Source organism: Egretta garzetta, unplaced genomic scaffold (assembly GCF_000687185.1).
Source record: "Egretta garzetta isolate BGI_Z169 unplaced genomic scaffold, ASM68718v1 scaffold775, whole genome shotgun sequence".
NCBI lineage: Eukaryota > Metazoa > Chordata > Aves > Pelecaniformes > Ardeidae > Egretta > Egretta garzetta.
The window spans coordinates 21,349-35,015 of record NW_009259754.1 but is presented as its reverse complement, the minus strand read 5'-3'; the positions used below and the strand labels follow the sequence as shown (position 1 = coordinate 35,015).

Genomic DNA, 13,667 nt, shown 5'->3' with positions numbered 1-13,667 from the left:
CGTGACAGAGCTTCACTATTAAGTGATACAACAGCATACATGACAGACATGACTATGCTGCAACCCAAAAGAACAGTTATAAATCTTGGAATTTCATTCCATTGTTCCTGTAAAAATCTAGTAACTCACTGAAGTATAATATATACTTTCATACATAATCTAATCTGGTTTTTAAACTAAATGGAGACTTAAGTCCCCTCACTATGACACAGCAATCAAGTTACTGTTAAAATATGTGCTTTTTTTAGCATTGCCTTCCCCCTTCTCTTTTTTTAATATAACTTTGGCTTCCATCCATCAATGAATCTAATCATGTCTGTCTCTTACACTGAAGAGCACTCCAGCATAAGATATCTGCCTGGTGGGTATATTTATAGATAGTGATAAAGTCATTCTTTAACCTTCTTTCAATCTACAAAATAGACCGAGCTCTCTCATTGTTTTCCAGGCCACAAATCAGGTCTGTCGTCTTTGTTGAATCCTCTCCAATTTTTGTACATTGTGTATAAAAATGTGTCAGCAGAAGTGAATACATTATTCCCGTAACAGTCTTACCACACGCTATGCAGCAATTATCTTCCCTATAACCACTCCACACTCCCATTTACACACTTAAGGATCACATCACTCTTCAGAAACCACACCATCCAGAATTCTCATTTATAATTGCAGTCACTAACACTTTAGAAAGAAATTGGAATAAATACTGAACAATAATCACACCTGTGCAATTACTCTTCTGCAAAAGCCAGGGCAAAGCATGTCAGAGAAGCTGGAAAACTAACAGCTGACAAGATTATACAACATCATGGATTCCCTTTAACACAATAGCTTGTTTTTCCTGACACTTGAGCTATAGATGTAAATCCAGTCAGGAGAGTGTAAGAACTTCCTTATTAACATGTATCACATGGAAAGACCAATCAAGTCAGTCGTCTTCACTTATTTTGTATATACCTCTGAGATCATGGATATTATCACTCCTTCAGATACTTGGTAGCAATGTGAATGCTATGCATTACCACGACAGAAAACCCAACTCATTTCATAGACAATGCTAATTTACGAAGTGAAGACTAATTTTATAATACTGCTTTCAGTCACAGGCTAGGGACTGAGGTGAAGCAGTATGGAACAGCAGAAGACATTGTATCCCACTCAATCTTATAATCAGTTCAGTCCCAAAGGACAGAAATTCCTAACTTTTTTTTAAATTTTAGACAAGGTTCTGCAGTCACACAAAACAGAAAAAACTCACCATTCAGGCCCAAAGTTAAGTGTCTGAGTTTCTGCTGCCATTTTTTCCTGTTCTATTCCTCTTTTAAAAAGCGTGAACCTGAAAAATAAAAATGTTTACTATGAAAACATTAATTTTCAAATTCAAAATTAACTGGATTAATTTCAATTTTCAAAGTTAACTGGATTATAACAGTCCTTCATAAATTTCTTCACAATACAAAAGCAGACCTTGTCACGCAAAGAAGTGAAAAAAATTGACGTGTTTGTTTTTGGTTTTTTTTTTTTAAGGAATCCATTTCAGCTCTCCAACACAGATTAATTTACTAATATAGGAGTAACTGCATCAAGATCTCTTCCCTAAATTCCTCTTTTAACAGCTCAAACAGGATACTGGATCAGCGTGTCTGAAGAAACAATTCATACAAACAATCCCTTTTCAAATCAGTGATTACTGCAAGACAACCAAACACAAGAGAATTTGACACATAATCCTCTTCTGTAGGAACAGTAATGCTTAATTAACAGAATTGCAGCTTCCTGACAATTACAAGAGGATAAAAAACCCACTAGAATTACAGCAAGAAAGATTTGCCAGTTGAGTGGTGGAGTATTCAAGAAATTTCCACTGCTCACTCTTGAAAAATAAGCCTTCTAAACATTGAGTACATCTCATGATGTGACGTCCTCCTAAATCTGTAGGCAGATGACAGTATTTCTCTCATTCCAACACAACTTAAAGACTTCAGCTGCTTTCATTCCTATTAGCTAAGGTCCTGCAGACACTAACAAAGGTCAGGTCAAGTCCTTATATATCAAGACTGTATGGACAACAGCAGATAGAGCCATACTGGAGGGAAAGAACAAGACTAAGGGAAAGCCATTAAGTTTTCTCTATCAGAGCCAAGTCCAGCCCAGGCAGTTCTGGGGAAGTGTCTTTTACAGTAAGAAAATATAAATATAGCTCCTCTTTCCTTCCAGTGATGGCAAAGTCAAACCTGCAGAGGAAGGGGGTTTGATTTTTTAAAATCAAATACACTGTAGCCAAAGCCCAAACTGGTTTATTAGACTTCAAGAACCCATGAAGACCGATGACAGGGAGGGAGCTTTGCCATATCAGACCTCTGTTCCTCAATAGACCCAAGGCGTAAATAAGGAGCTTCATAAATTTGTCTATATTTTGTGTGAAAAGGTGATGGAAAAGAGAAACAAAACATGGGGCGATAGAAGTGGAAAGGACATCAGTTACTAAAGAAAATAAAAAGACAAAGCTAAAAAAGGAAACTTTTTTCTTATATATACGGTACTGAAGTAATGATATTAAAGCTAAAAAAAAAAAAATCAACAGCCTGAAAGCTAGAAAATGCCAAAAAAAACCATGCTAAAACTGCTTGAGCATCTTTTAGGCATAAGATTACAAATAGTTTTAAAACTCCCTGCAGCCTAAACCTACCCCCAATGCTTGGTTCATGTATTTTTACTACATGCCATATTAACTTTTTCCCATACACAATATAATTTATATACAAATCTTCCCTTCCTCCACACACACACACACCCCCCCCCGCCCAATAACCCTATATAATGAAATGGTATTATCCCCACTACATGCACCAAAAGCTAATACAAAAATATCCAGCTATTCTTACAGGCCTAGTTTAAGATGATTTTGGTCTGATTTGGGTTGCCTTTTTGAAGCAGCCAACAGCTCATTAGAAAATTCACAGGATATCCATTCATTATTCTTCAAATTAAAATACAAGGTTAGGTACCTAAAGACGACATACAGCAGCCACAAAAATATTGTGGAGCAATTCAAGCAAACCATCAAGCACACTTTGGCAGATACAAGTCTCTAACAACTCCTAGTAGCCTTAATTGGATGGCTGTCCCTTCCTTTCCTGCAATGCCTATAATCCTTCAGCTGGGGGAGGCGGGGGAAGCTTTCAGATCAATCCATGTGGATCACCAGGGAACCCGGGATCTTTAGCTCTTAACACAAAAGCCAGTTTAGTACCAAAAAGGCTGGCACTGAACATTAAACTGCAATGAAAACAGCTGAAAAGCATCAGATACAAGGCTAAAGCACTAAAAGCCGGTTAGCTGTTTACTAGTTTTCGACCCACTGGGCCCCACCCTCTTCAGCCTGTGGGTTTCCTTCCCAAAAATTGAGGATAGTGTGTCATTTTTCTCTACTGGACCCCTAAGCACTTTAGCACACACAAGCATACTGAAAGCCTGCTAATCCCATCCCACTGAGCTGCAAAATGGCTTTCCTTGTCCCTCATTTTGGCCACTACACTTTGTTTTGGGAACTGTTTGCTGGCTTCCTCTTTTGTGTTGCATTCAGATAAGTTACTTCCTCCTTAGAAGTTCTTACTGTATGAATTTTGAATTGAAAGTGAGACACCTGTAAGTGGATGACATTGTAGCTGAACAGGGGGAAAAAAAAAAAAACCTAGAATAAAAACCAGATCTGCAGATGAGTTGAGTAGATGTAACAGGTGAATTTACTTTAATAAGCAACCTTACCCAGAAATTAAACATACATTAAAAAGAAATTACAGGCAAAGCTGAGAAAACACCTTTGGAAAGGAGGCACTCTGGAAACAGGTAATGATTTGGGAGGAGGGGGGCAGAAGAACAGGAAAAAAAATAGAGTCAGGAGAGCTAAGACAGCAAGCGCACAAGAAGAATACACTTAGCCACGCCAGAGCAGACAAGATAGGGAAAGCCAAAGCCACAGGCTGCTTCTGCCGGTTCACAAAGCAGCAGCCAAAAGGTGAGAGCATGGAAGGCAAACCGGGGAGGAACCTCTGACAGGGACTGCACAACACACGCAGTCGGTGTGCAGGAGACGCTGTACTAACTGGAAAGGCAAGTTGGGGTGGACTACGCAGCACTCAAATTGTGAGAGGAAAGAGTCAGGGTGGAGCAAGAAAAAGGGTGAGGAATTAAGAAAAGGGAATGACTGATCAGGTCATAAATTTAACTATTTTGGCCAAGGAAAAGGCATGAATTTATCAGATCTTTATTATCTAGATAACTTTCTTAGGCTCTAAACTTCAATATTAATTATTAAAAAGTTAATTTTGGTCTTTTTTTATCTATGCTGCCTCCTTATCAATCAAGGATGGCAAATCACAGAGATAATATGTACCTAACACTTCTCCTCAATATAATTTCATGAGGGAAAAGCCCCTTTCTGAACTGCTAGAGTTTTGTAAATCAAGGTTTTCTACTAATTAATGGCTATTGATTGAGGAATCTGCACGGCCACAGATTTTATATGGGCAAAGAGCACACAGGAACAGCCTCAAGTTGAAGCAAGAAACTGAGGCCATATTTTGATAATGTCCAGTTACCACCACTGCTTGGGCAAGAACGCTACCCGAGGACTTCCCACCATTCCTTCAAAGGGGAACCTTTTCTCCAACGTTTTCTTCAAATCAGGTCAACCCTTGATCAAGGTGCCAGTGCAACCTTACAGATAGTTGCAGTTTTCCTGCGCATCTGGGGAAAAATGGAATTGCTTCATAAACCGAAACTGGGACTCCATTTTCCTGGGGTGGTACCGCAGCCACCAACCAGCTATCAGCATGCAGGACTGAAAAGAGACGAAATCACATCAACCCCACTATCAGCCTGGGGACTGGCAAAGTAAAAAACATCCTTTCTGTTTTGTCAGCAGCTCAGTACTCTGCAAGTCAGAAGTCCATGCTCTGAGCAGAGACAAAATGTAATCAAATAACATTAAGCCTTTTAAGTGGCTGTCACTCACAATTAACAGGTAATATTATAGGTACAGAAGTTCCTATCAGCAACACTCATTTCATTGGTTTGCTTTAGATACAATGGTTGTTTTACCAAGCTCACGGTTTTTTAAATTATTTTTCAAGCTCATTATTGAGTACCTGACAAATCTATTAAAGCTCTCAGAAACATCTGCTTCAGACACAAGTTGAAACTTGATTCTACTGGCTAGATATGTGTGTTAAAATGCATAAGAAGATGTTTCAGTTGAAAAAAAAAAAAAACTAAGGAAGGTCTACAATTACCGTGGCACATTTTGGCCACAAGCTCTGCTCTTTTAAAATGCACAGCTATCTAATAAATACCTAGACAAAAAGCTGTTTTTCAGAGACTTGGAAAGATCTAAACTGCCATGTTTTCCAGACTTTGCTCAACCTCAGGATTTACGCTAAATTGCCATTTTAAGGTTTGTCCCTTACTCATGGGCACAGAAGTTAAGATTTTCAGGCAATGTTGAAGTCCTACATTTCCATTACAGAATTCTGTTGGCTTGTACCACATGGCAATCTGTCCCACCAAGATGTTTTGCTGTTTTGGATAAAATGATTCTTAGCATCCAAAGCCGAGTCTAGGTAATGACTGCATTCAGGTTTGCCCACCCAACCTTTCCTACAGACAAAAAAATTAAAGATTTGGACTGCCACTGCAATTTAGAGTTTGGGGGCTGCTGCTTGGATTTTTTATTAACTTTGGAAACCTAAACCTTGGGGGAAAAAAGATATACCACTGATCCTTCTTATACACAGCTATTTTGTATTTAAATAGTCTACTGTTTTATCAGAGATGTTTAAGAAGAAAAGTATCCTTTCCTTTCAAGGTAGTTCTGCTGCTACTGTAGGTTTGAAACAGCTTTTCTAACCTAGAAATTGGCTGAAAATCTTGCGAACCAAAGAACACAACGGAAATCTAACACGAGCAGATTTATGTGCAAGAAACTGGGCTCTCCTTAAATAAACTTGGAACAGGAATTTAACAGCAGTGCTCCACTATGCAACAGTAACATTACATCAAGACAGTCAAAAACTTCACCTTCCACAAGCAAGAAAACATTCCACAGGCAGCTACTAGAGCTAGCTAATTTCAGTGCCAGTAACTGTGTTTAAAAAAAACAAACAGGTTGACTGAACAATTAACACTCATTTTCTCCAATTCTTGAAATATTAAAGAAGATGCAGAACTGTATGCAAGCTACCTTTTAAGCACAGTGGTAAACAGGATGACTCAGGTGGCTACACTACCAGTCTGTTTGATATTAATCATTGGCTGAAGCAGACAATGCTGATTAAAGGACACTGACATAATTAAGGCCAGTCAACATGGATTTATGGAAGACATTCAATCAAAATCTGCTTTTGTAAGAGTAGAAATTTCATTGCTCAAGAAAGTAGGTGAAAAATTTTAACTTCTACAGGACACATCAATTAAGTAGAATGCCAAAAGGACAAAAATCATTCAGAACCACATGAAAAATCTGAAATCATCACAACCCATTTTTTCTTTTAACCTTTCCTTCTAAAGAATCGACAACAACCCATCTCAGAAGGCAAAATATTTGCAAAACATAGTAAAAGGTAAGAAGCTATTCTCTAGTTCAACAGAATCTGTAACATTGACCCACATAACTTCTAAAACCTGAGGATGACAAACATGGATATGGTAAATAATGGAAATGACACATCATCAATAATACCATTATGAATTATTCAATTACTCAGTCCAGTATAGCAGGTTGTATTTAATAAGGCCAAGCATACAATCAAAAGACTCACAAGAAGAAAACAGAGGTGATATACAACAAATGCAAGACTATTCTGGAAAAACACAGTCCTGAAACCAATCTGAAATTTATGACATTAATCATCTGAAAAGGAACATATGATACAATATTGACTAGAAGAGCTAACAGAAAACACTGAATACAGAAATAAGGAAACAGAGTAAACATGGAGTGGATTTTATCACTGCAGGGATACTGTGTCCTGTTCTGTTGTCCGTAAGGCAAGAAAGCTGATAAATCAGGTGTTCAAAAATTGATAGAACATGACAGCTATGCCTTACAGTGGGGGGAAAAAAACACACCAAAGGTCTTATTTATTGAGCTTTGAGAAAAAAAGTGAAGTATCTTGCTCAGTCTGTAAGTGATCATGCAGGTAAAAAAGGCTGAGGACCCAGGTTTATTAAGTGAAGGGACTGAAGCAAGACATTCAGAGATAAACAACAGAGTAAGTTGTTTTCAGGTCTAAATTATTTTCTAGAAAGTATATTCTAGCTTAAACAGAAAATTAATCAGGAAAAAAAAAAAAATGCAGTAGTAACATTACCCAAGATGCCAGACAAGTCACAGTAGTCCCTTCTGGCTTACCAAGCCTTTATCCTGATAAAGGCAGTGAGTTTTTCAATGCGTACCTAGCCACATGCCAAGAGGAAGTTTTTCCTAAAGGAACAGTGTCTAAACCATCCACTCCACCAGAAACTATGCCTCTGTTATTACAGTTATCTTTTTAGATCTCCTAAAGTCTTACAACCTTCCTGTCTCAAATTACTGCAGAAAGTGTTTCAATCTCTCAGCAGTTTCTGGTCAAAAACAGTCCATGAGGTTCTCAAATGGCAGGACCAAAGTGAGCGTCCTCTGCTCACATCATACAGATCCACCTAAAGCTTCATTGAGCGCTGCAGCTTGCAACATGTTGCACCACAGTCAAGAATGGCAAACCCAAGAAGCAGGCACCGAAGCTCTTCTGGGATAGGATAAGAGAGACTAAGGAGACCTGCACACCTAACAAAATCCAAGAAATATAAAGGAACATTAAATATCACAATTTGAGGTATTTTCCTCCTTTCCTACCTACTATTGCGAACTTGGTGGTTAGAGGTAGCTTAGACAGCTGTCCGCTTCTTGCTTCACCTGAACACCAAACTTGAAAGCTTTTCTCTGTTTCTCCACCAGAAAGTAGTGTGACCTCCACCTTTACAGGGCTTCCAGCCAAAGGCAGACAGCAGCAATTAAGCTCCAAGCACAGCCAGGGGACCACACCCTTGGCCCTGCCACTGGCTGGAACGCAAACCACTTCTCATTCCAAACACTGTTCCAAAATCCTGCCAGCACTCTTGTTTTCCAGCTGAAAATCACTTCCACATCTGTCTACCTTGCACATCCAAAATTTTCTGGTAGGTGAATATTTAGCCTGTGCCACTCCACAAGATGTTACAGATCAGGATGCAGAGTCTGCCTACCTGCTCTTCAGTGAGGCCAGTAGCCAGACTACATGAATGCAACCAAACCCACACTGCAGCACCTCTCTCCCACTCGTCACACGCATTACGCAGCCCATACATCTATTCAAAGTGGCAGAACAAAGCTTCAGACTACATTCACTGAAAACATTCATTGACTTAACAGATCTGGGTTGTTGTGGGGTTTTTTGGTTTTGTTTTTAAAAGTCATTTACATAAGCAGCTTCTTTGGGCTTTATAGAAATTCTCTTCCCCCGTCCCTTCTTAAGGTTTCCTACTCATGCAGTTCTGAGACATCCTATACTTCAGGAAAGAAATATTCAACAGTAAGAAAGCGTCTAATAAAAAGTCCTAATAGAGTGAATTAGTATATGTATCAGATTGCATGTTCATCAACCAGGAAGTCAGAAGGTAACTTGTTATTACGTATGAATGACAACCCTTTTTAATAGCTTATCACTTTTCTTCTCTTTATGTTAATATTGCTAAAGATATTAGCTTGCTTTGATCTAAGAACCATATCTTTGTAAACTGACTTGTGATGTTATCCTGATTCTGCCTCAGTACTCTTGAAGCCTAGTATAACATAAATAGACAAAATTACATATACAGATGATTCAGCATTAATTAAGCCTAATGTAAAAGCTTCCACTGGTTTTAATGGTAGTTGAACTGGGCCTCCAATTTATTAAATCAAGTTATTAGATGCTTTTACTTAAAAACCTAGCTGTATGCTACTTCCATGGTCAGCCTCACTCACTTTCTGTCACACACATTATTCTGTCTATCGCTGACATCAGCCCTGCTTTGAGCAGGAGGCTGGAGCAGACAACCACCAAAGGCTGGTCTCTTCCATCCTAAATCATCCTCAGATTCTACCATACGTGGCTAAAAAAAAAAAAAAAATTAGTTTATACATCTATTACTTGACAGTCATACCAACTCCTTGCACACACAACATTCTAAGGCTGAAGTTATATACATTCAGCTATCCATTCATCATCAAACTTCACCCAAAGTAATCTTTACAACGTACAAAATGCATCTTTTCCTTCCATTTCTTCCAACCTGAACTGACGCACTACCATACACAGACCACAAATCTGCTTTTAGCCAATCCAATTTACCCATGGGCATCCATAGCCTCTGAATGTCCCAGTCACACAAACCAGTATCCTTATCATGAAATACTATCAACAGAATGCAAAGTATTTCAAGTTGATGTCGGGGGGGGGGGGAAGAAAAAAGAAAAAAAAAAAAAAGTATTTCACGGTAACCACAACTTGAAACAAGTATTTCTCTACTGAATAAAAAGGACCAAATATCCAGTAACAAAACATTACTTTCACAAAGTGCAGTGCATCACATTACTTTCACTGTAATAACAGCTATTTAACATACAAAAACATTTTTCTAACCAGTTTAGTTTCCTAACATGTTGTACATAAGCTCGTTTATCTATTTATAATGGCAAATTATATATACAAGAGCCACTGCTGAAGGCATCAAGTAATCCTTCTTTCTTATTTGCCTAATTTTTTTCAAGACATATGGCCAAAAAGATAGAAAATAATAATGCACAGCTTTAATAATTAGCTGAGGGAATCAAAAAATAGTAAATTATCCAATAAGGCAATATTTTAAATGTCCATCAAAATTTTTCATTGACCTATAAACTCTACTACCTCTACAGACATCCTAGTATCCCTTCTGCTTTTCTCCACAATCCTGAGGTCTAGATATCCAGCTTCTATAAATTACAAGCTTTAAGGATTACAGGAGAGGCTTGCTCCTGAAAACACACACTTTGATTTCATGCTTGCCAAAAACCTCAGATGCATCAAAACAATTCTGTCCATTCTTGCCACTAAAAATAAATAAATAAAAAGGTAGGAGGGACAGAAAAATTTCAATGGCCAGTGGCAGGCTAGTTGCCCACACAGACCTCAAGCCATTGCTACAGTTTCTATATTCAAGGAATGTTTAACCACCAGAGAATGGACTGACAGCCCTCCCTCTGCAAAAAAAAAAAAAAAAAAAAAAAAAGTGGGCACATTTTGTAATCAACACACTATGACAATCTCAGCTACTAACAAAGCAATGTAAAGACCTCAGTCTGCTACAATTCCCCACTACCATCTGAACTAAAGATGAAAAATTATGATAGGTAGTATAGAATAAAAATGTATGTATGTAATCACTATGATGAACTACATGGGTTTATATATATACACACATATATACATATACTACCATCAACCACAAGAGGGCCAATGTTGCAGAGACCTTAACATTTAAAGCACTTAATTCTTCTTAGTTCCATCCATAACTTAATACACCTTGAGCAAACTTGCTAAATTTTCTCAGTTATAACAATTTTCAAGCCAGATCATTTGTGCAATCAAAAAGCGTTCAGGAGTTGACTGTAAGAGAGGAAAGAGGAGGCTAAGCTGGGCTGAAAACTGACTTTGTTCCCATAAAAGCATATACCATCCCCCCTGCAGCATTTCACACACCTAGGTTTTCAAATGTCACTCAATGAATTAAAATAAATCGATGAGAAAACCACACAAAGAAGCAGAGTCCCTTTCAACACAAATGCTTCTTCAGTAACAAAGAGGAGATGGGTTTCTCCTTACCAAAGCATCCAATGGATCTCTAGCAAGCTATGTAGGAAGGAGAAGGCAGATCAGGCCCATGCTTTTATGTTTGTGAGCGGAAATTTTATTGCTCTGCCCCTTAGCTCTGTCTAACTATAATCATGAATTAAATATAGCTTATCTCCACTCCTCTTTGAACAGAAGCACTGGGGAAAAAAGAGAAAATACTAAAAGGAATTTTTTTTCTAAATCAGACTATGAGAAGATTTAGCATCATACCTTAAAAAGTCCTAAGAAGGAATTTTAAAGACCTCATTGAAAGAATAAGAAACATATATTTGACAGTTACTTGAACTTACAAGATCAGACAAAAGTAGGCAGAATCAGATTCCATATTCTTGGTATTTCAAACAAACAAAAAGTCTAAAGAGCTAGAGGCCTGAACTACATTAAAGGAGGGGGAAGAAGGGAAGGAAAAGACCATGGTCAAAGTACCTAGCTCATCTTCATCAATTACTGTGAACCAGTGTTTCCCTTGTATGTTTAAATACTTAGATCTTCCAGTAGAGACATGTAGTAGCAAACCACCTCCTCAGCCAGTCACCTGCCCCAATGAGATGTTCCATGACTCTTGGCATCTAGTTCATTTTTAAGTTAAGTATCTATAGATCTTAGAAGAGCTGCCAATTTTTTTCTTATATTCAGGTATAAGAAACACCAGTTTATGATAGAGCTCCATTTAGACAATTGGCCTTAGACAGCAAGCATAGAACAGATGCAACAGTACTTGGTCTGAATTCCTTAAAAAAAAAACAAAAAAAACCACCTCCTTTGCACTCCCCTTTTGCACACAAAGTCTTTCCTCAATCAAGGAGTAGAACAGTTGGGAAAAATAAGTTGTAAAGCCCTCGACTCTCTATTTACAAGCATTTTTCCCCCCCGCTTACATCAGCATAAATATCATATTTTTCATTTACTGTATGTCTTACTACAAGAAAAAACACTAAAAGGAGTATCTGGGGATATTTTACAGTCCTCTTAAGATCAACATCTGTAATGAAAAAAGGATCTGCTAGAGTCCAAGTTTTTACTGTGGTATCAAATTATTTTTGTAAGCACCCTGTGAAACAAATCATCGCTGCAACATGACTACTTTGTATTTTAATTCCATGCTCTTGCTTTAAAAGACAGGCTCAAGAAACCATTCAGGAAAGATCCTAGAATAAATACAGTGACCAGGTATGCCCATGCATGTTCACGTATCCAGAGACTGGGAGAGTCTGAGCAGCTCTTAAAATCATGAAGAAAACCTAGTATTTATACACAGTGTTGTCAGATATTGAAAGGGTCTCAACATAAAAAGCAAGTCTTGCTAGAAGTGACATTCAGCTTCCATGGATAAATCTCTACCTTCTTTTTAATACAGTTAACCATTAGACAGAATCTTTATTTTTTTTTTTTTAATCACACATTCAGTGAGAAATTAACACTGACACACGACGGCTGACATGAGTTAACCTGTAGAACTATGCAAGCCTGCGGAGGGAAGGGGGTGCAGAAGGGGCAATAGACACTCCAGTATTTCTGTTCACACCCCCAGGGCAGATTAGGGCACACATTTTTACCTCAGCATCAGCTAACTGTTCAAAGGATGCCTATTCAAGTGAATGGCAAGAATAACAATACTTTGTAATACTAAAGCTCTTATTATCTATTAGAGCCAACACCCAATAACAGAGCTCAAAAATACCAGAACAAAGCTTTTGTTGGTGACACCTGCAACCCATTTTGTTTACAAAGGTTCCCAATTATCACACTGCATCTACCAAACGGTCTATTCACAAAACAGCAAATTAATTTGTGTTTATTAAAAAGTTTCTTAAGAACAAAAGCAACCCACAGAGTTATGGGAAAAGGAAAAAAAATTCACACGTACTTTCCAGGAACTTGCCCAAGTCAGCTCCTGAAGCAAGAAAACAGAATGAGCAGCAAGAAGTTAGACAGAAGAACATTATCAGAATTCAGAAGTTCTCTCCCCTCCCACCCAAAAAACCAGACACTTAAGAATTACAGTGAGAGGTAAAGCATTACAGCAGCAAACCAAGAACGTTGAGCTGAAGGTTACTAGGGAAAATGTAGGTTTTATTCCAGAAGTACTACTTGGCAACATCTCCTTTTGGCCTACAACTTGTCCCACTTCAAAGTGCAATTACACAGAGTTGAAAGAGCGGAGACTGCTTTGTTGACACTGAAACTACTTGTCTTGGATCAATACCAAACGTACACAATCCTGATCGATGTTCTCTTCAGCCTGCCAAGGCCTCTCCAGTCAAACACTGCTGGTCATTGCTGCTCCCAACACCCTGCTGCCTGCGTGGGGAAAGGCTCGAGTGCTCGACGAGCTCCCTCCTTCCTCTGCCTGTATAACCTGACAGGGCTGGGCGTGCTCGGAGAGGGGCACACATAGGCTTCAATGAGGGCGCACCTGCCCGCGGCACTGCCGGAACACAGGCCCGCTCCCACTGGGCTGGGAGGGGACGAGCGAGTTCACAAGGGTCGGCGTGAGGGGAGACGGCGCCGGGGACGCAGCTGCCAACCCCGTGGGGCGTGAGGAGCCCCGGGCGCCCGGCCGTCGCCTGACAGGCACCGTCTCCCCTTGCCTGGACCTGCTGCCAAGGAGCCGCATGGAGAGGACAAGGCCCATATCCCCGAGCGGGGCCAGGCCCAAGAAGCCCTACAAAAGCCCATCGCCAGGAGCGCAGGGCAGGCCCGCCGGGTGCGCCG

General features: G+C 39.1%; 1 protein-coding gene across 12 annotated transcripts in view; it reads right to left on the bottom strand.

Annotated features, from left to right (window-relative positions):
• Positions 1-13,529, bottom strand: part of GIGYF2 (GRB10 interacting GYF protein 2) — a 79,356-nt gene extending 65,827 nt beyond the window's left edge. For 5 of the 12 annotated variants that reach the window (XM_035894994.1, XM_035894996.1, XM_035895001.1 and 2 more), the window contains exons 1-2: positions 13,168-13,529; positions 1,259-1,336 (exon numbers count right to left, since the gene is read on the bottom strand). In XM_035894994.1, the coding sequence (XP_035750887.1) occupies positions 1,259-1,299 (41 nt within the window). In that variant the 5' untranslated portion in view covers positions 1,300-1,336; positions 13,168-13,529. Of the gene's footprint in view, positions 1-1,258; positions 1,337-12,819; positions 12,841-13,167 lie in introns of those variants that run through there. The other 7 variants (XM_035895000.1, XM_035895005.1, XM_035894998.1 and 4 more) reach the window with 4 other exon arrangements.
• Positions 13,530-13,667: the final 138 nt, after the last annotated feature.